Below are 26,841 nucleotides of genomic sequence, written 5' to 3' on the forward strand. Positions count from 1 at the left end.
ACCAACGCATGCGTACGACGGATGGCAACCCTGTCTATGATATGAAGCCGGACGTGAATACGTTGACATTAAAAAAGTGAGACGAAAATCATGTGGACTGCTTGAATAATAGTGATGTGAAATAAAATACACCTCACGAACGAAGCGAACAATTGTCGCGTGAGTAAACACACACACACACACACACACACACACACACACACACACACACACACACACACACACACACACACAAAAAAAAACACGCGTGGCGCAGAGTTCGGTCACTTAATTCAGTGCGTTTGGACAAACTTAAGCTTGGACAAAGCTACGTCATTTGTATGTAATAAGCGGTGTAAATGCATATCGTATGAATTGTACTGAAGGACTGAACGAACTTCAATCAAGGCCGTGGTGCTTGAAGCATACGGCTGACAACTAAATATAGTGGAAGCATACGGCTGAAAACTTACATATTAGCCTTCAGTCACAGCGCACGTATCCGCACCTTCTCAGGCTTCGACTCTGCCTCAGTGAGAGTTCTGGCTTCCCATATTTTAATTAGCCACAAGAAAAGTGGAAAACACTTATCGAGAAAATGGTCAGGCAAGCAGGCGCAATCTCTCCAGTTATTTTAATTGTATGCTTAGAAGCAGTATTCAAGCTATTAGACAGGGAAGGATCAAGGGCGGTGATCAACGGCGCATATCTCAACAACCGTCAGCTTGTCGATGATGTCCTGTTCAGCAACGCTGAGGACATATTGCAACAATTAATTGAGGACCTCAACCGGGAAAGTGTAAGAGTAGGTTAACAAAGGTAATGTTGAATAATCTGTCAAGCAAACAAGAATCCACGATCGGCCGTCAGGGTGTATAGTTTGTAGAGAAGTAAGATTATCTTGGCCAATTACTCACAGGGAACCCTGATCATGAAACGGAAATTTACAGAAGAATGAAAAGGTGAATTCGTGGTGCAAAGGTGAGTGCATTCGACCGGCATTACCAAATCGTGACCACGAGCTCACCGCTGTCGTTGAAAAGAAAAGTGTGCAATCATTCCATTCTTCAAGCGCTATCATATGGGGCAGAAACTTCGAAGTTAACAATGAAGCTTCAGAATAAGCTAAGGACCACTCAAACAAGCGATGGAACGAAAAATGTTAGGTCTAACGCTAAGAGACACCAATAGAGCGGTGGGGATCAGAGAGCAAGCGGGGGTAGTGGTAGTTGAAATAAAGATAACAAATAGGAGTTGGACAGGCCGCGTAATTTATAAGGCAGATAATCAGCGGTCGATTAAAAACAGAAAGTGGGTGCTATAGGGGAAAGGAAGCGCTGTCGAGGACGGTAGACAATTATGTGGGGTAATGAAATCAGGAAATTTGCAGCCATAACTTGACATCAGCTAGCGCAGGTCAGGGGTAATTAGAGATCCCTTCGTCCTGCAGTGAACATAAAAGTACGCTGATGATGTTTTAGAACAACCAAAACTCGTGGGAAATTTTCACGGACTGTTGCTCTTGAGCCGCAGTTCGCTTCGTGCTGCGAGGCCGCATTCGTACCTTTGTATAGAAGGGCGTCGGGCACCGCTTGGATACCGCCCAAGCGGCACGTACCATACCACGTTGGCATCGTACTACATGTTCAGTGACTGCTCTGAACAAAGTGCATCAGTGTCGCAAGACCGACGAGTTGAACCGATTTGATCCCAAACCAGCTAGAATGTGGAACAGCAGAAGCGATGAAAGCTGATACGATGTCCAAGCGTGATAGGCAGCAAAACTTGCAGGTGCGCATGTTACGCAGTGAAGTTTTCTGTCATAATTTGGGAGTGGCGACAGCCACGGATTCTTTCTGCATTTCTTTTTTAGGGCTGCTTAGGGCTGCTTTAATAGCTCTCCATGCCCTCAACAGTGATCCTATGCGAAGTGAGCGTGTGTTTATTTATTTATTTATTTATTTATTTATTTATTTATTTATTTATTTATTTATTTATTTATTTATTTATTTATTTATTTCAGTACTCTCAGGGCCAGAGGCATTACAGAGAGGAGGGGCATACAAAAATGGTGGCAGTTTCCTTAAATTTGTTGACGTCGGTGATGGCAGCGATGAAGGCAGGGAGATGGTTCCAGTCATTTCAGTTCGAGGAATAAATGAATTTATGCAAAGCCTAGTTCGGCATTGCGGTACTCCTACCTTGAAGATGTGGTCAGTGCGTGAAGATATATAAGATGGAGGGAGGAGTAACTTATCTTTGAGAATAGGGTTGCTATAATAAATGCTATTAAAAAAGGCATAAGCGAAAATATTTACGGCGCCGACAAAGAACGGGAAGGCCAAGGGCTGATTTCATTGCAGATACGGGTGGTGTTCGGGAATAATTTGAAACAATGAAACGGGTGGCGCAGTTTTGGACAGACTCTAAAGTGTTAAAGTTATCTGATTACGATCCCAAATGGGGCATGCATATTCTAGTTTAGCTCTTATTAGCGCCCTATGCAGATGAAGCTTAACGGTGCTGTTAGAAGCTATGAAACGGCACCGTAAGAATCCGAGTGTGCGATTCGCCTGGTTAGATATGTAGTTCACGTGAAATTTCCAGGACAGATTGTGTGTTAAGTGAATACCCAGATATTTGTACGATGAGACAGGTGATAACAGAGTGTTATTAAGAAGATAGCGAGGGGTGTTACCAGGAGGACGGCTAGTAATACGCAGGTGTTTGCATTTGGTATTGTTCGTCATGAGTCAGTCGCTGCACCATGAAGAAATTGCGTTCAAGTCCAATTGCAAACATGCTTCATCAGAGGGATTAGTAATTAAACGATATAGCACACAGTCATCTGCGAAAAGATTTGTATGGGAGATAACGTGGCTAGGAAGATCATTAATGTAGATTACAAACAAGAGAGGACCTAACACAGAACCTTGAGGTACTCCAGAAATTAGGGAAACAAGAGGTAAGTCATAAACATTACCTCAGACATACTTACTATCTGCGGTTGGAAATGAAACATTTAATTCAGCGTAATACCTGATCGTTAATATTAGGAGGACCGAGTTTAATTAGTACTAGATCATGAGAAACTGTTTCAAACGCCTTAGCAAAGTCTAAAAAATGCAATCTACAATAACGTTAGCATTCATAGCCCGAAATAAATCATTAGTGAAAGATAGGAGCTATGTCTCACACGTAAAGCATTTTGACGTGAATTGAAAAAGAATTATGTCGCGGGTTGGCGCTTGACGACGTCGTCGACCAGCCCCTTAGATGGTATACGGGCTGGCGAGAGAGCCGATATTGAGCCTATGCGCGGCATTAGAGCCGCACCTGCAACCGTGTGCCGCGTGATCACATACCGTGCCGGTGAACTTACGGGTGCAGCGACTCTTGACTTGTGGCCATACGAACTATATATTATGGAGCTTTTTTTTCATTTACGTAATTAGTATCGAAATAAAGACATTTAGTAGCTTTGTAAATGGGTGGTGGTGGTGATGTATACAGAAGGGGTGAGCCTGGTATATAGACCTGGCCGGCAACTGCTTCGACTGAGCGTCTCTTTCTGCGCCAAATACATCATCATGTGTCCATCAGTCGTGTCTCTCGCAGAAATGTGAGCAGAATGCGTGCCACTTTTACTGCAATTCTTTTGACGGCGGTGCGGTGAACAGGCGAGCGCGGTTGAGCTTGTCGGCGCTGTAGCAGACTGAACTTAGACATCGTAACAAGCGCTGAAGGACGGGAACCCAAAGAAAAGACAAATAGACTGGACGGGCGCTAGATGTCTAAGTTCCGTCTACTTGTCTCTTCTTTGTGTTCCTGTCCTTCAGCGCTTGTTACGATGTCTAAGTTGAGTTACAACCAACTAGCCCAAATTGTAGCAGACGCCCGGAAAAAGAAGCTGTCGAATAGGGGTGTGCAGTGATTGGCCGTATAGCCTCGAATGCATGATGCAGCATCATGCCGTCAGTTGAGCGCACTTGTTTCATTCATTGTCGTTTAATGCCAGCTTTGCTTCCTCGCTCTCATATACCACGCCATAAGTTAAATGCGCTGCGGCTTCGACTCGGCAGAGGATTGGGCAACATCAGAGCTTAAAGTAATAAAGTTTTTCGCGGAGAAGTTGCAAATAAAAACAACTGGTACACACTTTGAACGTGTAGGCAGGTAAGCATCGGCCTCCTATAGCACATTATTTAAACACCAGGTTCTTGCAGCAGAGCGCAAGCTTAAAGGCTTTCCATTCGCGAAGAATTCTCATTTACCACCCGTCAAGCTAGAAGGAAACTGTGAGAATTCGCTAAGACTCAAAGCAAACCGTATAAGTTACCTGTCGATAAAATGCGCATGAGTACGACGACATATGCATGTGATATTGTCACGCAAATGGTTGTGCAGGTCGCTAAAAAGGCGCACGTGCACCCAGGACCGTTATGAATCACGACCTTCTCCCATTAGATTACCAATATCGTTATCATTTACTAACATCCGAAGCCTAACATCACAACATGATAAAGTTTCTTTCTTTCTCGCTGACGCCGATTTTGATGTCATCATCCTTACCGAAACCTGGCTGCACCCAGATATTTCTAATAACGAACTGTTTTCCCTAGTTAGTAGTTACAAGATGTATCAGCGTGACCGCTTTGACAGGCGAGGCGGTGGTGTCTTACTCACAATTAAAAAAAAACTTTAAATCTTACTGCATTTAACTTGTGACCCTAATCTCGAGATTGTTTGGACTGTCTGTCTAACCCACTCCACAAAAGTGCTAATTGGTGCCTGTTACCGTTCTCCCGATTCAACCCAAACCTTTATCACCGATCTTCACAACAGTGCTACTAATGCACCTAGAGCCTGCCCAGTCGATATGGTTTATCTTTTGGGGGATTTTAATTTTCCGCACATCGACTGAGAAAAGCTGACCTCTACCTGCCGATTATCATTACATTTCATTAATTTAATCCTAGACTTCAACTTGTCCCAGGTTGTCACCCAACCCACTCGCGGATCTAATATCTTGGACTTAGTACTTACAAGCAATCCTGAAACAGTTCAGCAAATAAGTTATCTGCATGGTTTTAGTGACCATAATCTGCTCCAGTTAACTATTATTCGTAATTATAGCAACGCTGACTATGCTACCACTAATGCTGACCTAGAATTCTTTTGCAATAATGCTTTTGTTCCTTCCTTACACAGTCGAAGGGTCGAGGAAAGTTGGGTGCTCTTCCGAGATAAATTATGCGCATTAGTAAACCAGTACATCCCAGTGATCAAAATATCGAACGATAAATTGATACCTTGGCTTAGAAATTCCCTCAGGAAACTTAGAAACAAAAAATGTCGCAGTTTCGCCCGAAAGGCGAAGCATCAATTGCGATAGCAAATTAAATTATGGGGTTTTACGTGCCAAAACCACGATCTGATTATGAGGCACGCCGTAGTGGGGACTCCGGAAATTTGGACCACCTGTGGTTCTTTAACGTGCACCTAAATCTAAGTACACGGGTGTTTTCGCATTTCGACCCCATCGAAATGCGGCCGCCGTGGCCGGGATTCGATCCCGCGACCTCGTGCTCAGCAGCCCAACACCACAGCCACTGAGCAACCACGGCGGGTGACAGCAAATTAGTAGAGAGCTATTCGGAGTAGAGATAGTAGTTTTATCGCCTGCATAAACTTGGACACATTCGCTTATTAACTGAATTAACAAGCGGGGTGTCAGCGCGCACAAGCAAACATGAATAGATCACACTGAATGACCGCAGACAACGACTGTCAAAACGCTGGCAGCAAGCGCAGCCGCCGCAGCAGGCGAAGGTCCGTGCGGTCTATCGCTTCAACGGAAACTGAGCGGTGAATGCACAGCGCATACAAAGGTCAGAGCTGTTTGGAGATAACAGACGGTGCGGGCGACCGCCACAGCCGCGGGCAAAGTACGAGCACAGTTGTTGGCAGAGTAGAAGTAGCGCCTCTCCTCCCTCCCGCGTTGCCTTCCCGCTTTCTTGCTTTCGCGTGGGAGATTGAGCGGCAAGTTCACCTTACGCCCGGTTGCAAGATACGCCTTTAGTGCCGTAGCACAGCGTCGCCCCGCTTCCCTCCCTCCCATACCTCCATGGCCTTTCGCGCGACGGTCGCGTTGGCTTTCCGCCGTGCGTTCGCTCTCCGTGATAGCGCGCGTCCCCCGCGCGCTTTCGCTAGCGCATACGGCGCGCGGCGACGATTTTATCACCCTTGGACTTTATACGGAACCTCACGGTGACGGCGACGCCGACGGCAGAAATCCGGTTGAAGTATCCATATAATTGCTATCGCAATAAAAGAAACGCGTTTACAGGAGCACTACGCAATTAGACACCCCATCGGCCTGGAAAAAATAGTGTTTTAAAAACTATAAGTCCGCTTTAATCGCTGCTAAAGGTAAATATTTTTCACACGATCTTCCAGCCCTGCCTAATTCCAACCCCGAAAAATTTTGGCAAATGATCTCTCCGAGTCGCAATACTAATTACATTTCATTGCACGATAGCGACCACATGCCCCTTCCTGACAATGAATGTGCTTCACACTTCAACACATATTTTTCCTCTATATTTTGTACAGAAGATCATTCCACTACACCTGAGGTTCCGACCTGAACTATCAGTTGATGACACCCACCGATATTTCTATCGACCGGCATCGTATCTTTTATAAACAATCTTAAGCTATCTAGTTCTTGTGGCAGCGACGAGATGAACTCCAAAATATTAAAGAACACCGTCATGACGTCTAGCAAAATACTCTATCACTGTCACGGAGCAACATAGTTTCGAGGCATCGACACGCCGATTAACGGCTGTCAAAAACGTCGTGGTCTCACGCCGATTAACGGGCGCCGTATGGCCGGCGGCCACTGTTGCTTCTGTGTTGGTCAACGGACCCAAGTGTGCGTGTGTGTCTGTGTGGAGCAGTGCGGGGTGGCGCGACCTCGGACAGCGAGCGGGGAATCTACCGTTCCCTCGCCCCTGTTTAAAAGGGGCCAAGATTTTTGGGAGGAGTCATGAAATAATTAGGTGAACTCTGCATACCTGCAGTTACCCGACATATAGAACTAGGGAAAGGAGAGGGTATTTAAGCGCCGGTTTTTGGCCCTGCTAAGCAGTCTAGAAGCTGAACCTGTGAGTTGCTAAGAAGCCGTCGGGGGCTAGTGCCGTCCAGTATCGCCTGGGCCGCCTAGTCGTGTCGGAACTCCAAGTAACTAGTTGACGTACGAGACGACAAGCCAGCGTCTGCAACGATGTTCACGGTAGTTCACCTCAAGTTAGCTCAACCTGCTTGAGGGAAGTCGTCAGATCTAGACTCCCGGGAAATCCAGCCCAGCAATCGCATCCACCTCAACAAGATCGGCCCGCCAGCATTCTTCGGGAAAGCTCTGCGCGCCGACTTCACGGCTTATGGACTTGCTGCTGCTGCCCGGCCACACGTATAACATCGTTGTTTTCTTTTGAACTTTCTATTCTTTTGAAGTTAATTTTAGTGAACTGCTGTTAAGTGTATTCTTGTATATTTGATCCACACCCTGTTTCATGTTTATATCCACTGTTAATTGCTCGTCATATTTATTTGTCTTCATCATTGTGTTACATTAAGTTAAGGTGTGTTAGTCTATCTTGTGTCTTTTTTATTATTTTATTTTATTAATTTGTGTATATTTATCAGCCGATAAATATCTTGTTTTTTTTGTTTACTCCCGACTCTGACTCTTTCACTGTGTTTGCTCGACTACGGAACGAGCAACCGGCGTGTATACCCCGTCGATCGACTTCGCGCCGACGACGAACGGGTGAGAGCCGTGACATGAACTGGTTGACAATTGTTAACAATATTTCCTCTCCTCTTTGTTATGTTACTTCCGGCGTACCTCAACGTAGCGTTCTTGGCCCACTACTATTCCTCATATTAACGATCTATTTTATTCTATACTATTCCTTGTATTAACGATCTTCCTAATAATTTAGCATCACGCGTGCGATTGTTTGCAGACGATTGCATCGTATACCGCCCTATAACCAGCCCCCATGACCATGACCTTCTTCAAAACGATCTTCAGCTTACTTTTGATTGGTGCAACACTTGGTTAATGACCTAAATTAATCTAAATGTAAATTCAACTCTTTTACTCACAAACACTCCATCTCTTTCTCTTATCAGATAAATAACAACCCGATTTCCCCAGCCACTTGATACAAGTAGCTGGGAATTAATCTCGTGCCAAACTGGAACCATCACATTACTACCATATGTGCTTAATGCTTCAAAGTCACTGGGTACTTACGTCAAACCCTGCGCAAATCCCCCTCCAACATCCGCAAGCTAGCTTTCCAGACGTTTGTTTGCCCACAACTAAAATTCCCCTCTCCAATCTGGTCTCCCTATCATAAGAACCTAACCAGCTTATTAGAATCTGTCCAAAATAGGGCCGCAAGGCTTATCTCCCATACACACAATTCAAGTATTTCGCAAATAAAACTGGATATTTCACTTCCACCCCTCTGTATTCGTCGTGTCTTTGCTCTCTTATCTCTGGTTCATAAGTACGTTCATGCGGATAGGAAATATTCCTTGCGGCTTCAATTGGCACCTTGCACATCACGCAGGCTACATAATCACCTCAGCTTCACTCGCATATACGGAAACACTCACGCATTCAATTGGTCGGCGCTTCCCCATGCCATTCGATTATGGAATGCCCTTTCTGATTCTGATTCCATCGTCTCCGAAAACATCCTGACAAAGTTCGCCATTTCATCATCTCACATTCCATTGCGTTTTCTTGACACAAATTAGCGTCGCCTTTTTCTTATGTTTCCTCATGATATGCCTTCTGTTAACTTTCTCGTTGATGGGATCACTTTGCTCTTTTTCTTGTATTACTATGTATGACATCGAACTGCTTATTCTTGTGGGAAATGTATCTTTCTTTTTCTGCAATTAGAACGTCACCAGCCCAATATATTTTATGTAATACTGATGTAATCCTTCCATTTGTGGTTCCATTGTTACATTTTTGTTGTTGCTATATTTATTCTGATGTATACATTGAATTGCTTATTCTTATGCGAACCGTACCTTTTGTTTTATACTGTAATAAGCACGTCACCTCTACAAATATTTTTGTGTAATCACCTAACGTACGCAGAAAATCATGAGTATCCATTATTGTTATGCCGACTAATAGCGTGCATTTATGTACCAATTATGTATGATGTTTTTGACTGTTTTGTATTGCGATCGTGCCACCTTACACTACATGTCCTTCTAAGTTACGTTTGTTCTCTTTGTCTTTTCTTTCCGTCCTCGTTGCTGTTAGGGTTCTTCCTTCCTTTTTTTTTCTTTGCTTGCTTATTACTGCCAAAAAAACGTTTTTGCATATTCTGTTGTGTCTGCGATATAGCAGTTTTGTAAACGCTGCCTGTCGGCTCTGCCCTTCAAGCCCAATGCGGCTTTGGCAGGCCTATCATGTATTGATGCCAATGAAAGTCTGCCTATAAAGTATTATTATTATTGTTATTATTATTTATTTATTGTGATGCCCCCTTACCCAATGACTCTTACGAGGTTTGTAAGGATTTTTAAGTAAAATAAAATAAAACTTACTCTTAAAACACAGGACAGTGACATTCCAACGGTCTACGAGCCCTCTCGGCCGCCGGTGACTAACTAGAATGTACTAAGTAGAAGCAAGCTGCGTGTTCCGTACTAGCCACTACGCACGGGACGAGCAGCAAACACGCTCGTGCATTAGAGAGGCACCGTTGCAATTGGTATTTTCCGGGCGCAAACTACACAGGTTGGTTTATCAGCTATGATAAGATCCACTTCGTGTCGCCGGATAGACTGCGTTTATTCAGACTCTACGCCGGCAGTTGAAAAGCTACCAAAAGTCGTCGGCTCGTGAACCTGTCCTGTCTCATAACCGAAGACCCCTCGGCCTGCGCCTGTCCAACTGGACGCAGATGCCGGCTGTCATCCGGCGGAAGTTCGGAACCCGCTGCCGCTTCTTCGTCTGCTCCAGCACGAAAAAATCACTCCGACGCGTGCACTTATCCCTCCGCGTGAACTTTCCGGCGGCTTAAGTCACCGATAGGAAGTTGCGCTAAGGGGGATTAAATGGGCGCCACCTTGACTGCTGCGATCAGGGCTGTATACTTGGGCGTCCATTGTACACTGGTCTCTTGTGCACTGTCCCAGCCACAGAGACAACGCTGGATCACCTGATAGGTACCTGTCGAAGCCTTCATTCATGTGGTCCACGCCCGTCACCTGCGAAGCCTTGGCTACCGTTAAGGTGGACACCACGACCTTAGATTCCTCTGCACCAGCTGCTCTTGAACATTAACCAAGAAGCACGCATCTACCTGTCAATTTAGTTTATGCTGAAGGGCCCCATACTGATGCCACTAAAGAAAAGTGCAACTTGGTGCTCTGATGTGCATATCTACCCCCCTCCCCCCTAGGTGTTTTTGGAAATAGATGGTATTAGCTTGTGGGGTATTCCGCTAAGCGCTGACAGATCGGGCGGAATAGTAGATGAGCGGGGGCGCAAATGTGAGTGGCAGGCACTACGCCACCAGGTAGCTGGTGGCGTAGAGCTCAACCAGACACACACAACGCTATCACTGCAGTTACCAAGTGTTTCCTGCCTCGCTGCCAAAAATTTACACCAGAGCGATGGAACATACTTGTTTACTGCAATATGAGGCAGTTTTAGTTTAACGTTGGCGTAATAGCGCGGTTAAGGGAAGTGGAATTCCCGTTCCGCAAACAAACTTTGCAGGAAGCGAGTTTTAGTAGAGTTTTAGCAGTGTCGTGTTACTGTACGGTAAGTGCGGTATACGGTACGGTATAACCGTTCCGTGCCACCCTACCGCGACGACCGAACGCGTTTTAGCCACGGTAACGTGATAATGATGATAGTGGAGAATATTCAGGGCTTTCAGAATGCAAGAACTATGTGCTAAGCGCGGAATATTAATTTTGGTGAATACTAGAGAGCTTTCACTTGTCCATGCACGTATTATTCTTTACGGATGTGCCGGATTACGGCAAACCTGGTCCCCAGTCACAAAGCCGGTAGCGACATCTTGTGACACTATCCAAGAACAAGTGAAAGCATTTGTTAGATAGGTGTTTTTGTAGAAGCAATGTACAAAAAAGGACTGTTTGTTGTAAATTGCACCGCTGCCGACGCTTTACACCAGCAGATCAGTAGAATAGAGTTAGTTACTGCAATAAATACTTTGCCCTCCCCCCTCTAAGTAAACTCCGTGCCACTAGATGGCGCACCAACCCGAAGTGTATTTTTGCCAAGTTTTATTTTACAGCTCAGCTCTTAGGCACCCGTTGCTGTTCCGAGCTTTGGCGTAACTGAGCGAACGAGCACAGCGAAAGATGAAAGCGAACACGGAGCGCAGCGATGGATGAAAGACGCGAGGAGGAAAGTGGAGGAAGGTATGACGAAAGGGTGAGAAAAAAAAACGTAGTGCGGCGACGATGTCTACGAGATGGCGCCAGAGTAGCGTGCGTCGTCACGAGGGTCTGTCGGCGGCAGCTGCTGTGCACTGCGCCACCGCGTCAGCTACGCACTGGCTCTCGCGATCTTCAGTTAGCGAGGCTGTCGCGCCACACGTCGCTCCGTCTGCAACGTGCCGCACGAGACAGATTGTTCCACGCCAGCTATATTTCGCGCCTGTTACGCAGGGTACGTGCACAAGTTCAGTTTAGTTCAAGTTTATACTTCCGGTTAGAAGGGCTGTCATACTTGCTGCCATTTCGTTGTGTCGCAGAATGTGAAATAAAGTTAGCTCGTGCCTTCGTTCTATATACCATGGTGAACAAAGCACGCGTGACGCGGCCATGCACAGCATAGACTCTGTGGACGACGCCAGTTTCTCGTTATGTATTTGCTGGGTGCCGGCTCGGCTCGCCAAACAGGGTGCGCACGTTAAAGTATGCGGTATAGACTCCTTACTGTCTAGTATCTTACGGAAAGTCTTTCAGTGCAGAGCGCGCATCCGCAGACCTCGGGCGGGAACGAGTACAACCACACTTACCGTACGGTAACTTGGAACTGCTAAAACTCTCTAATATAGCGTGATAGCGTACTTTCCGTGCCAGGACGCTATTCAATGGCGCTTTAAGTTTCGCATATAAAGTCGCATATAAAGTGCGCATGAGTATTTTATCTATTCGGCAAGCCTTGCGTGTGCGTCCGAAAAGTGCAAGAGGTAGCGCAATGACAGCCGGGAGCGCGTTGTATTCGTGCCTTCCATTTCAGCCGATCCACGGCAAAATCAGTACAAGCCGATTTTGCCGTGTAAATCAGATCTCTGAGTCCATGTACTCAGAGATCTCTCGACCCCAGAGGCTATATGCCGTCGCACCTATTTCTCGACTTCACCTACAGGTGGCGCATCCAGCCCGGAAGTTTCTCTCGTTAGATCCCGACGCGTTCGAATTGACAAGCGATCTCGAAAAATCCGCAAGGTTAGTCCTAATACTCCGTCTTCGAAGCGGCCTGAGACTAAGCGAAAGCCGTTTACACAGTAATTTTTTACGAATGAAGTGAATTCTACAAAACCAACGCCAAATTCAGTTGGGAGCGGGCGGTCGGGACAGCCGCCATGTTTATACGTACACTGCGTAAAACACGCAAATGCGGTAACCTAGAGAGTTTTAGATTAGCGGACGCATTTGAGAAAATGCGTACGTGCGTAGGCTAAACGCTATGGGTCGTTTAGCTTTCTGCGCGTGCGCATTTTGATACCGCTATTCCGCTAAGCCCGCTGTTACGCTAAACTAAAACTGTCTATTAGCTGTGTGTTTGTCTGGTTAAACTCCGCGCAACCAGGTGGCTGGGCACCATGCAAACTATTACCGTTTGCGTCCCGACTGACCCGGTATTCCGCCCGATCTGCCAGCGTTTAGCGGAATACCGGACACGGTGAACTCTCTAATAAAACGTATGTGACGTTTTGTCTACTCTGTTTTCTCTTTGCTACGTTGTGTGCACTGCCTTTTCTTCAAGTTGTCTGCCTAGTGTTAACCAAGTGCACGAGAGCGGACGTGAAAGACTTTACGCCTGCGCGAAAGAGCGGAGGCACGTACGAAGAGAGACGGTGGTGGCCTGGCACCCGGCGACGCCCATGGAGACGACGAAGCGGCCCGCGTTGTACCAGCCGATAGCGGGCGCGAGCGACGACAGCGACCCGAACGTCGTGATGATCAGCACACACGTGAAGAACGTCGGCCGGCGGCCCAGGCTGCAAGGCGAGCGTAGGTTCATGGTCAATTAGTCTGGAGTTCCGGCAGCTTAAAGGTTGTGAGTTATATTAAAGATGTGTCACAAAGGCAACCCTGTTGTAGAATATTTTACGGTATACTTGTCGGCCTACCGGCATAGGCCCTTCGTACTAAGGCCTTCTAGGGAGCCTGTTCACGAGCATCACAGTCTGAAATTATGCATTACAAGATTTTTATGATCATATTTCATCACACGATTTTATGATAGCCAACATTGTTAGTATGAATCTAATACATTAAAAATGTAAGCTTGGCGAAATCTCCAACGAGCACAGATTTAACGGGCGATTAATTACGTAGTCACCGCGACACTTTTGTCCTGGGTGGCTTGTCCGTTGCTCGGGCCACATTATTGGCAATCTGTCACCTAAAATTCGTACGTCAACTCTCGAAGAACCATTCCTACAAGTGAAATTTTAATACAAAACATAGCTTCAGTTGCTTTTGCGCCAATAAACTATACATGACTAACACTAAACATAGGGCGGGGTAGGGGTTACAATATAACCACGAATGGAAACATTATTGAGACATTATTGTCACAAAGGTGTGACATATACCAGGGGAGCTTACTAATCAGGATGACCGAAAAGGCTTAAAAGGACAGAAAAGGGGTAAAAAGTTAGTAACTGCTTTTCATCACTGGCTGGCCGCGCCCGCTGATATGCCGAGCATCAGGATTGCATGAAATTTTCTGTAACGAACAATTATAGAGTAAGAATATCTTGTGAATACGGGCGCAGAAGAGCAAAGGCGAACTGTCGCATGAAAATAAATGGCCTCCATATTCAACTTCACTATTTCACGAACATTCACATTTGTTGTATTGCGTATTGTGAAGGCCAAGGTCATCAATTGGCCAATTTATAGTCAAATCGCGACTTACATTGATTTTGTAATAGAGACTTGGGCACCTAAAAGTAGGGAGTCTTTTGATTTCTTTCTGCGACAAGATCAACATATACGCCAGCACTCTCGGTTCTCCCTGGCAAGGCTTTCAGTGGCAGCAGACACATCTTTACTCGTTGCCTTCGCCTGGCAATACGCGAAGGTAATTTCGTCACGAGAAAGCCAGGCACAGGTACAATAGTGAGAGTTGCACATTCCTGCAATAAAGTCGACTTAGGCGGGCGGGGGACCACTTCATGCGCAATGTATGTGAATATATTTATATTCGTCACATTAAGGGAAAGCACAAATTCGTATGAATAACTCGTAGGGAGATATTGCGGAAACAGTCAAGTGACAGTCTTCGCTGTAACTGTAACTGCAAACTATATTCGGGAGTTATTTTCGGCACAGTGCTGCCTACTTAACATCTAAAGAAGAAAGTTTTGTACTCTTGCCGTAGCTGATGCATATCACCAATCAGAAATAAAACAGACAAAAGAGAAAAGAAAAAGGTGGACATGATACAGAGATTGAGTAGCGACTCTATACTGTCCGCATGTCTCGTTCGCTTTTTGGGACGAAGTATAATGGCTCTGCTAATCCTGTCTACTTATTATGTAGCGTAATGCCACAATACGCAGATTGCATCTCAGCTCCTACCGAATTCAAGGTCACCGCCACCATTTGCAGTAATAAATATATTTTAATTCTGCTGTGATAAACCATACTACGACACTTGAAATTATTATTATTATTATTTTTTGCTTTTCTGACCGTTTAGAAAAGGCATATTTCTTTCGGGGCAATTCTCACTTTTTTTCTTGGTTCCATTTGCGGAAGCATCTTTATGGCTGTGCCTCGTACCATGTCCAGTTCGAATCTGCAGCGGGACTTAGTTATGTGAATATTGCGGCATGGGGCTCGTGATTAACCTATTGTTGCAGTGAAAACTGGGACTTGAACCTGCCTCTTGTTTTTATTCCATTTCATGTCCCGAGCTCCATGTTACTCAATAAAGAACAAATAAATCATAACGACGATTACACCATTTCGACCTGCTAAAACGATATCACGTACTAAAAGCTGTTTCACAGATGTGTTTGCGCAAAATCTTATTCGACACTCGCAAACCTTCCCTTTCAGGCCAACGCCCTTGGCGGTGATCTGAAACTTGACTTTCTTCGACTCATGCTTTACGCTCTCTAGCGCAGAAGCGTTAGAGGCATATCTCTGCGCATCCTTTTACTACGAAAATGCCACCCTGACCATTGAGACACATTTCAGCCCATATTGCTTTTCTCTCTATGTTCACAGACTAATCACCAGCACTTTTGCATTCACCTGTTACGAAACTGAAAAAGAGTTGTCCCAAACTCTTTTCCCACCGTCCTCAAAACGACCTGTAGCTCCACAAGAAACAAGAAGCGAAAATAACCCTACGTTCTTCCAAGAACAAACTGGCAAACTAGAGGTATCCTGTTTAGATAGTCAAAATTCTTGCAGTTGATGAGCAACATTGAAAGATATGACAGAAAGGAAGGCGCAGAGAGACACACAAGCACCTTGTACGTCTTCCTTTCTGTACTCGCCTCTTTGCGTTGCCTTGCCTTTTTTTCTTTCTTTTTTTTTTTTGCTGTTCGGGATCTCGAAGTAACTAGCCCTCGTTTCCTAACCTGGAGTAGCATATAGATAGTGAAAATTTTCCTGACTAGATGTAATGAACTTAGTTCATGCTTCACGAACTCTACATTGGGGCTTCGACTGCGAGGGTCGTCTTTTTTGATTTGATTCGTTGAAGACGTCATGCAATGTCGTGAGTAGTGTATTTTCATGTCTGGTAATTCGCTTTATACTGTTGAGCATTCGTCTCTATAGGGCACAGAGTAAGCCACTTCCATTCGTACCGCATCTGTTTTACACAATGATATACCTCTGAGGACAGCTTAAGTGCGCGGAGTTTCGTAGCAATGGCTCACCGGTCGGACATTTCGCCGAAAAGCAGCACGCCGACGAGGGCGCCCGCCATAACCACGCTCTGCGTGACCGACCGGTGGTAACCGCGGCCGCACACCAGGTCCCACTAGAAGCAGCAGGAAAAAGGGGATCAGCATGGCCTCACACATTTCCGGCTCAACAGCATTTGGTTGCATCCGCACTCACAATTGTAACCTTCTCACGCAGCGGTCACGTTGTAATTATCATACAGTGTGGCCGATGCAGCGCACTCAACAGGATAAAACGGACAGACCACAAGGAAACGCGACAACTAGCTGCACTCGCAACTACATTAGTCCAAAACAAACGCTTCATATTTTATACCCGCGCACCCTGGGGCGTCAAAGATGGGCAACATATCTAACACAGTGCGCTCTAATTGTTGCATCCCTATCACCCTCATTTTTATTATTAACAAATTTATTCTAGTGCTCTTCCAAAAAGTTTACCTCACGATGTCTGAGTCGAACAGATGGTTGGCTGGTACAACACTTTTTTTTTTGTTAACGTGGAAAGCTTCTATTATTTCTCTGGTCAGCTGATTATTATGGTATAAGAACGAACTGTAGTGTGACTGAAAAGCGGCAAGCACCCACATTGTGAATAATGCCCTTGAATATAAGAATGGATGTTTCCACCCAGTGACCTTTTGTATTTCTTTGAAAGTTTCTTTAAAAATTTGCCAGGTCTTCGTTCGTGTGTTTTCTAAAACGGCAAATAAGGTTTCCGTGCATGCAGGCTCCTGTTGAAGGCTCTCTCACGTCACAGCGTATTAAGGAAGTCCTCGTTCGGGATCAGACTTGTACACGTTACCGCAAAAAAGTAATCCGTTACAATTACAATAACTTTTTTTTAATGTAATGAATTACAGTTACTAATTACTTCCCCACGTAAATATTTGAGCAATTACCATTGAGCTCTTTCAATGCGTCCACCGTGGCCCTTCACACGTTGTAAATTGCTTTTCAAAAGTTTCTTCCCTCGCTTTCTTGTGAAGACATCTGCAGCGACACTGAAAACTCGTTCGATGAGCACGCTGGAGAGAACGCCTTGGTTTTAACGTACGATCACCTTGCTCACAAGATTACGCACGGTTACTCTAGGCCACGGTGCTCGTTTCCACCTCATCTATGAACAGAAGCGCGTCGTTGTTGCTGGGGTCAGGTGCTCCCGGTAAGCCCGAACTGGAGAGTCCTATATAAAACATTCCCTCGCATCAACGTCCGAAGTGGCCGTCGAGTCATACAAGTGCCGTTTCAGTTTGTCCGCTCGCATCTTGTGGGCACCCTTCGCTCGTTAGACATTTAGACTGAAACGACTTATTGTAGCGTTCACGTTCCTTGAAAAGGTGACCAAATCTCTAATGTAATTCAGTATATATAGACTTAGTTATTCTGATCGCGTGTTACAGTCGCCACCATAGCTGTATGTGAGTTACGTATATCAAACAGGTAGAAATATATGCGTTTAACGGCCAAAACTTCTGTATAAATCAGTAAAGCCGTAGACTGCACTAAGCAAAGAAGACTTAAAGGCCAACTGCAACTTCCGATAATTTAGACATGCAGTAGTCTCTGTGGAAACCTTTACGCTAGAACTGCGAGTGGGTGCGTCAAAATACGCTCGCAAAAATCGGCGTTCTTCAGACCGAAATTGAAAAAACAAAAAAACGCCGCCATTACAACTTGCCTGCAGCGGCCTACGACTTTAACTGTAGAGAACCAGGGCCGTGTCGTCTGTATTCCTTGCTAGTACCTTTCACGCGTGTATAAGCGAAGAGGTCACGCACGTATGCTAGCCACAGCTGCTCTGCTAGCTGCTTCGTGTGCTGTGTCCGCGCTGTTGCGCGCCCGCGATGTTTATTTAATACGAAGCATTCTACTCCGAGCCTTTTTTCTGTATCTGCTTGTCTACGTTCAGCAAACGTAGCCTCGATACATTCCGTCTCCGCTCGGAGATGAAGAGCGCATTGGAGTGCCCAGCGGAAGGAGAGGCTATAGTCAACCGTAACGTGGACATGATCCACGTGCGTTGCAGTTACGCTACGTCGGCGCAAGTAGGACGCTCTACGGTCGAGCGTGGCTGGTGCGGGAATAGATGTCCTATCTCACGCCGGAGCCGCTGGAGCAGAGTGCATTGCGCGCTAGCTTAGCGTGCTTGGCGTCCTTAGCGTGTTCGGGTCGACTGTAGCGACCGTGCTGAGTTCGCGCCTTCGACGAACAACAAAGCACTCGCGCTGCACCAGCAACTGATCGCCGCGCTGCTGCGGGCCACGTTTAACCAACGCCTCCTTGTAGATAGCATGTCCGTGCCCCTGTGCACTCTGCTTTATGACGTCATGCTACTTGGATCAAAATTTCCATTGCCAAGCCCGGCGTGACGAAAGCGGTGATGTCAAAATCACCGCGGCTAACTCGGGAACCGCCCCATTAGATTCTACAGCAGTCGGGCATGGTAGCATGACGTCACGGATCGAAGTGCACCGGCCTTGGGCTATCTAGGAGGCGCTGGTTTACCGCGATAATATATCGTGTGTTCGAGCTAACGTTAGCCAAGCTGTGAAAAAAAAAAACAACATTTCGAAAACACGGTGCAAGAGTGCTATGCAGGATGCGCCAAGTTTGGCGAAACTCGGGATCTTCACGAACTCTGGCGACGCCCCAAGATGAAGGAACTAATGGTAACACAATAAAGTTCGTTCCTCGGCACGCCTCGGGTTTCACTGGTTTATCTAGATTCACCCTGGGTGGCTGTCATCCCTTGGGCGTTGCCATAAGGCAAACTGGTGCTTACGTGGCCATATCAGGGGCCGGACACTTCGACTAGTTTCGGTATCTGAAATAAAGCGTCCGCCATTGTTTTGGTAGGAAGCGAAAATTCAGCAACTTTTGCATGTGTGGCCCCACCTTTCCAACCTACGCATGAATAAAGTTAAGTTATGCAATTATGTGTTGAAAAAAAAATATGTCCTTGGCCATTTTCGGTTTTTTAACACCCTATATATTTATCCAGACTCGGCCTTCGTTGCGCCGAAGGGCGGCGCTCTCGCTCTTATCTCGTCTGCTGCCATTCCGTTCGTCTGCTCCAGCCCTTTTCGCTGTCCACGTGTGAAACTTTTTAGAATTGCAGGAAAGCGGCAATTTTGGTGTTTGTGAGTGCGAACATCTGAAAATGTCGGCGAAACTAGGCACAGGACACAAGGCGTGTTGTGCTGCTCTTTGGTGCCGCAACTCGGGAAGGAACAGCGCAGCCAAATTTTTCCGCTTCCCAGCGGACGAAAGGTAAGCACACTTTTTTTCGGTACGAAGAATCATGTGCTGTGCTTATCAAAAAGGCCACAGAGCGAACCGAAACATTTCTGCCCTTGCTTTACAGTCATTCTTTTTCCTGGCACTGCGCATTTTTCAGTAACGTTGTAAGCATGTAAAGCTATTTGTGGACAGTTTCTGGTGAGCCGGTTGATGCCAGCTGACGCTCAAACGGAAATTTCGCTTCGGTATTGGTTTTTTTAGCGGTGGACCTGCATTTTTTTTCTTCGCGAAGAAATCTTGCAAAGTATATATATGTTCGCCGAACGCGCTTATTCGACGAACTGGCTCGGCTTCAGAGCATTCCGACGAGCAGTTCCTTGGGGTGACATTACCACATATGAATGTTTAAGAAAGAAGCCCCCAAAATAATTACGTACGAGCGACTGCTTACATTCCGTGTCACGAGAAGTTCATGTTACCTGCGCTAAGGGCGAGCTTCGCTTCACTTTTGAACTCGTGACATATTTTCTCGCTTTTTAGCACTCTATATATTAGTGTCGCTTTTATGTGTTGTTTATTGATATTCATGGTGGTACCTGTTTCATTTTCTAGGTGTGACGTATGGCGGAATTACGCCCAAAGAGCAGAACTTGAGGGACTCGCACGGGAGCAAATGTACAGCGGCTACCGCCTCTGCTCGGACCACTTCGCTGAAAATGCCTACGCCGACCCTGCCAAAACACGACTCCTGTGGACGGCTGTTCCCACTGCTGCAGTGGAAGTGGGGTCCCCGATCGACGAGGGTAAGAAAAACAATTTATTAGCGGTTGCGAATGTGTGCGGATTTGTAGTTCGTTTTCACGCGCCTTATCGCTTGATACATAATTCACGTTCCATATTTAAGCATGAGTTCAAGGTGTGTCCTTTACATTGGATTTCATGCAACCAGCTTAATGTACAACTGCCTTCCTTCGCTACCTCCTTTAACGAGACCGATTTCTACCCTATCTTCCAGGACCCTCCCGGGCAGAAGCCACAGAAGCCACGGCTGGTTCGGCTCAAGACCACCCTGCCGGCCAAAAGAGCGTCGTCCAGGTTGTAGGTATGCAAAGGCCGACTTGTTGATTTTGGGCATTAAGGCAGGCGGCGTGCATTCTTGCTTTGTGTAGAACTAGTATGCAAGATACGGCGCAAAAGTGAACAGCACGGAGCGCTTCTTTCTTTCTTTTTTCATGTCGTCTGCTACGGCTTCGTGTGACGTTACGCCGCGAAATTTGTTGCGCGTGCTCCAGGGAATTGCGTTCTTTTCGTTTTTACTTAATATTCGATGATCATGCGTGGTAAAGGGTGTTCCAAACTGCTGGTGTAGCTAACGCTGCGAATATTTTCCAGCTTCCTGACGCAGCGAAAGATGCGAATATCTTCTTTTCACAACGACAGAATTCACGCTCGTAAGAAGACGCAGCCCACTTGGCCTTGCTGTAAGCGGCATATCTGTCGCCCGCCGTTGTCGCTTATCGGACATGGCGTTACACTTTGAAACACGAGGTCGCAGAAATAGAGTTTCGATAGGGCCGAAGTTAACGCACGCCGCCGATAGTCGAAATATTTCGCAGTCGGTTATTACGGCGTGTCTCACGCACGCATCGTGGTACGTGAAATCGCACAATTCAATACGACGAAGCTAAGTCTTGGGTACACGCTGCAACGATCTCCATAATTTTCGTTGTATAGTAGAAATTTTACAGGAGCAGGTGTGCGCGTGCCGGCGCAGAGCAGCTTTTAAATTATTTTGACTTAATTACCTCTTGTGGGCTGTGTAGGCAATGGTAAAGCGAAAGTAAATTAAAAAAAGAAACTGCAATACTACAATGTTCCTAGCCAGCTAATGAGACAACACCAATGCTAAACATGTTACGTAATTGTACAATAGCAATGCAACTTTGAGCAAAGCTTAATGTCTCTTAGAGTAATATTTTTAGTTGAAGTCATGCAAAGATACACAATCGAAGCTGACCCGCATAAGTTGGAAGCGCCATTTTGCGAAAAAAGTGCTGAGACTTGTTTAAAACATGTGACCTAAAATGCTGCTCATTTCCCCCTTATTTCCAGAAGATGGAAAAAGAAAAAGGAGCTGGCAATGTTGGGCTCAACGTCCTCGTCACCTGCTCTGCATGATCAGTTCATTATTCACGAACGTGTTACTATGAACCTTCGTTTGTGGTGAATTGTACTGTGTACAGCCAATGAACGTGGTGACCCCTGCAGCGATAATCTATATACGATGAATTGTGTGAAGACTTCTCTTATGTTTGTGTAACCAATACAGATGCCAACATTTGTATTTACTGTACGAATTACACAGCTCTGTGCTATTGTGGTATGTATTGAGTTGTATCGTTTGCAATACGTTGCTAATAAAATCAGTGAATACACCACATTTTCCGACTACTCAATTTTCTTGCTCAAACAAAATTGTCACGCTTCGAGCTTGCTAGCTCGCGTGCATTTTAACTGAGAAATATTTCCTAACAAATGTTTCGTGGACGTGCTCAACGTCCGAGAAAATTAGCGACCGAAAGCTGTAGAAAACAGTATATGCAGCAGCAACACAATCTAAAAAAGATGCAAGCGGTGCTCTTTTCCGCTTGCGGCTCACAAAGCGGTCGCGCGCTCGTCGAGCGCATAGCAGACGACAAGCAGCTCAGCGTTTCCTCCTCTCTCAACAACAAAAGCGTTGCCATAGCAGCATCAGCAATTTTTTTATTGTTTATTGGTTTCACAGTTTGGCCTACCAAACACCAGGGGACAAATTGGCGCTAGTGACGTAAACATCGTTTACCCGGGGGGTATACCAGCTGACGTAGCCCTGGCCATATACTGTCGGTGCATGGTCGTGCCTTCTTTCACTTGTTTGTCGTTTCACCGAGTGCATTACAGGCACAAGCAAGTTATAAAATAAATGCATTTATTACAATATTATTAGTCACATTAACGTGGCTTATGAGCATTTTAAAGTTTACAAGATGTACACTGAATGTGTATTAGCTAATTTGTAGTTTAATACGTTTCGCGTTATACCACGAGGGGACGCTCCCGCTCCTCTTCTTTCTTCTGGATTGGATTGGCGCGGCTCGCTACGTGCTTGCACTCGCATTTCCGAGCAAAGATTGGTGTGCGCTTGGTTTTCGCATTGGGCTTTCAACAGATCGCTCGTTGCTCGCGCTAAAGTAAGGCTGCGAGACGAAGCGAGCGTCGGCTAGTGCAGAAGTGGTTTGCCGCGCGCTTACCATGTAAGAACTCAGGAATGCCGGAAATCACTCATACAAGGGTCAGAAAACTACGCTTTATTTTCTTTTACTTCGTGACGCACCTTCACACCGGCTAGCGCCGAGCGATGGCTTCTAACAGCCACAGGAAATAGTCTTCGTACTGGGTAGTCCAGAGCAATCCGTGGTTTCTAAGAACCGCAAAAAAGGCTCTTTGCAGTGCACGTGGCCGTTGAGTGCCACCACATCCATCCCAGGTGGGACTCGAGCAGCGGTGCAGTTACCCTGTACCCACCGCTGACGAGGGGGTGCTTCACTTCTTGACAATAACTTTATATTTTTTGCGTGTAAACACCCGTGATGGGGTCCACAAAGTTAGCGCTGTGGTTGACTGTCTCCCATTGCAGATTGAGGCTCGCCACGTTAGCATCCACTGAATTTGCGATACAGTTGTATGCGGCCCATTCGTCACTGAGAATAATCGTCCCCGGTTGAACATTGGCTGCAATAATGGGGCCTAGCGTCGCAGGCCTTTCGTCGGTCTACCTTGAAAAGTCGCAGCAACCCTGTGGTCACGCAGACAATGCCGAAGACCCACGGTCCACGATCTTTAACACCGCCGTAATTTTGGCGGCTCGGTGGAACATTGTCGCCTATCATCAGGCGGCCTCGATTGTACTTTCGCTCGCCGCGAAGAATGCACCCGTCATTTTGCACTATATTCCCGGAGCTACCTAGTGGAGGTCGCGCCAACAGCTCGTTCCTTACGACCTCACGGACATAGTTCCTCCAGTCGGCGATGGCGTGCTCCGATAGAGGAAACAAGTGGCCGCCCATCTCCTTCTACAGCCACATGTCTAGGCTTCTGCTCACGCATTACGTGAGCCAAATCACTTGCCGGCTGGAGAGGTGGACGTTCGGATGGCCGAAGCGGTCCATGTTGGCGAAGTAAGATCCTTCGCCTTTCTGCCCGTGCAGTGCAGCGGTATCATGTTAACTGCGAAAACTGGTATCGGCACCTGGGGGGTTGCACCGGAAGGCAGCCCGGTGTTATTCTGACTCTTCCTGTATAATGCGACCACTTCGCCTTCGCAGGTTGGTTGGTCGGGTTTGAACCCCAGGTGCTTGCAGGTGCCCCAGTACGCAGATGACGACGCCGGACCTGGCCTTGGGCTGGGGCGCGGTGGACGAGAGAGCCGAAGCGATCGCCCGGACTCTTCCTTCGCAGCCTAGTCACACCAATATGTGCTCGGAAAGCATAATTTGCCCGCCACGCTGTCTCAGCAGACGAGGGCCTTCGCCAAACTCGTCACACAGCCAGCGCACTGACGTTTTGGAAAGGCAAAAATGACGTTGAAACTCTACGTCGGTCATGTAGGTGAACGGGTCCAGACGGTCATATTGGCGCTTGCTGCCGCTGGATGCGATGACACAGGCTGCTGCTGCCGCCGCCACGTTCGCGAGTTCAACTCGAGGGGGGATTGGTGATGTACGAGTTTGGTACGAGTTCGCCTGTCAATCAAAACCATAGGTCACGCTCCGCGCGAGGCATGTTACTCTTGTGCGTGTAGCCACCACGGTTGGGCCACGCATAACTTATATTTCGGCAACAGCGACGCGGCGCTGAACTGAGAGGCATCAACAATCTTGACCGCCGGAAATAAAGCACGTAAACGCACTGTCATCGGTGATGTACTGAGCAACACTATCAAAAACAAACCGTCGACTTTTGCTGGCTTACGAATTGTCACGGATTTCGGTGGACTAAAGACAGACAGGGACAAGCCGTACGTTTAAGACGAACATTTATGATCGTAAAAACAAACGGCAAAGACAACAGCACAAAACAAACAATTTACAGCACAAGTCAATTCTAGAAATACCCCAAAGTCCTCAGCTACCTTGAATTGATAAGTCCAAAATATTTACATGGCGTCCCTCGACGTGGCCACGTCACCTCGTCGTCGTGGCTTCCGGCGACACGTCGTTGGGCCCGCCGATGCGTCGTAGACTCGAAGTCGCTGTGTCCGACGTTCAGTCCACTGTTTGGCCTGTTTCGGGGGTCAGGATGGTGGGGTGACCGAGGCGCCTGGATCGCCCGGTCAACTCCGCAAGCCTGCGGATCGTAGCCGCAGGGAATCCGGGAAGCGGTGCCGTCAGCCTGTAGCTGCGGCTTCCGATGGGGCGTTCGCTCAGCTTGCGGGTCGTGGCCGCGGCAGCTGAAGCACAGCTTCCATTGGGTTGCCGCCGTCTCCGCGATTCACCCGTCCCGTTCGGCCTCCAGCTCCTTCTGCCCCTCTTCGTCCCAGAGCGTAGCTGGGCTGCTCTCTTCGGCTACGTGTCGCTTCTCCCATTGGCCACGTAGCTGCGCGTGCACTTTTGCGCTTCTTCTTCTGCTCTCATAATGTATTCTTTTTATTCGGCCGCTCTTATTTTATAACCTCTTTTTCCTTTATTTCTGCCACTGACTCCTCGTGACTTCTTGTTCTCCTCATAACTTCTGATTTTTCTTCTTTCTTTCTTCATTTTGTGGCTCATGACATATGCCCACCTTCAAGAGTTTTTCCATATGAAAAACTGCTTTTCATCTTCCTCCTTATATTGATGTTTCTGCCGTCTTCATATCTCGGTCCACCACTAACAGGCCATGTCTTTCACCATTTTCGTCGTTTTCACCAATCTGTACACTCACCGCACCTCACTTCACGTATTCATTTCACTACACACACCAGAGTTCACTATTTAACACGAAACAGTCATTGTCGAACACTACTATATCAAAGCACTATTACACCACTTGTGTATGTAGCACACAGTGGTCCACTGCTTCACACCATCACTTAAAGCGCTTAAACAAACAACTCTTCCACAACACTGAGCAAAGTTTACGAGCAGCCGTCACACGACTCTGCTCAACCACACCTCCCCCAACTGCATAATCTGCACTACTGAACTCTACAAATGGCAAAATACTGTCTGTGGTTTTCGCCCCACAAGTACTTTACAACATGTGCGTTTTCACACATCATTACCTTAAATATATTCTTAGGATATTACCTACCGCACTGATGGCAACATATGAGCACATTTAGGAACAGTGTTCTATTACTGATATTTATACATGCCATGGCAACAATTTTCATAACTTTTGTGGAACCATTTCTTAAATTCTTCTGAACAAATATCCTGCTAACAAACATCCGCCCTTAAATGCAAGGTACGCTCTGACTCTTTCCGCATAAACTATTTTACGTCCTAAACGGCAGTGGTATTCCCAATCAGCTTAACTATTCGAACCGCAAAAGAATCCGTATCCTCTCCCTATTGGAATTCCATTTGATACCCTCAATGTTGTCGTAGTGCCTTTCTCTTGCGTCGCTGTCGAGACCGCCTAGGGTGCCTACTTCTCTTCTTAGTTCTTCTCTTTCCTGTGCCTGCACGGTTCCTTCCTGGCTTTGAAAGTCGCCCGTGTAGTTCAAGTTTCGCTTCCTTTTTAATTGATGGACAATGTTTCCTGAACTCATGTTTGTTCATGCGCCATCTCGCTCTCAGCAGTCTCCTCATCTTCCGTCTGTACTTTCGGGATGTCTGCCTTCTTGAGCGATTAGTGGAGCTGCTGGTTTGGTCCTTGAACTTGAAAAAGTCACTTTTGAAAACCTTTTTCTTCTTTTGGGGACATGCTTGGGATCTGCAGTTAAATACACGTCGCTCTTGCTCTGAAACTTTGCGACGTTCTTCGAAGTCATCATCTTCAGATGCTCTGCTACTTCTCACCCCAAATTTAAATCCCCCTCTCATGGTTGCGTTGCAATGAGCAATGCCATAAAGAGTCGCCCATTGGTGCTTTCTTCGTGTCTTCTTCTTGGGTGGTGATTTCGTCTTTTTCTTTTCCTCGAAGCATTTTTTCGATCTGCTCTTTCTCTTATGCTTCTTTCTTTTCTCTTTCTCTGTTTTCTCTACTATCTCTATCTCTCTGTCTGCTGTCATCGCTTCCTCAATGCGCTCTTCTTTCTCGCCACTCTTAAAACTTGTGCACCTGTGGTCGTCTGGGTCAGCAACATCTTGCTTGCAGGTCACTAGCTTGTGTTCACAGGGGTTTC

The 26,841-nt window shown here is 46.5% G+C and overlaps 1 protein-coding gene across 4 annotated transcripts in view; it reads right to left on the reverse strand.

Annotated features, from left to right (window-relative positions):
- Positions 1 to 26,841, reverse strand: part of LOC119437562 (organic cation transporter protein-like) — a 271,629-nt gene that overhangs the window by 183,794 nt on the left and 60,994 nt on the right. For all 4 annotated transcript variants that reach the window (XM_049660703.1, XM_049660704.1, XM_049660702.1 and 1 more), the window contains exons 3-4: positions 16,203 to 16,306; positions 13,141 to 13,295 (exon numbers count right to left, since the gene is read on the reverse strand). In XM_049660703.1, the coding sequence (XP_049516660.1) occupies positions 13,141 to 13,295; positions 16,203 to 16,306 (259 nt within the window). The remainder of the gene's footprint in view (positions 1 to 13,140; positions 13,296 to 16,202; positions 16,307 to 26,841) is intronic.

Source organism: Dermacentor silvarum, chromosome 1 (assembly GCF_013339745.2).
Source record: "Dermacentor silvarum isolate Dsil-2018 chromosome 1, BIME_Dsil_1.4, whole genome shotgun sequence".
Lineage (NCBI taxonomy): Eukaryota > Metazoa > Arthropoda > Arachnida > Ixodida > Ixodidae > Dermacentor > Dermacentor silvarum.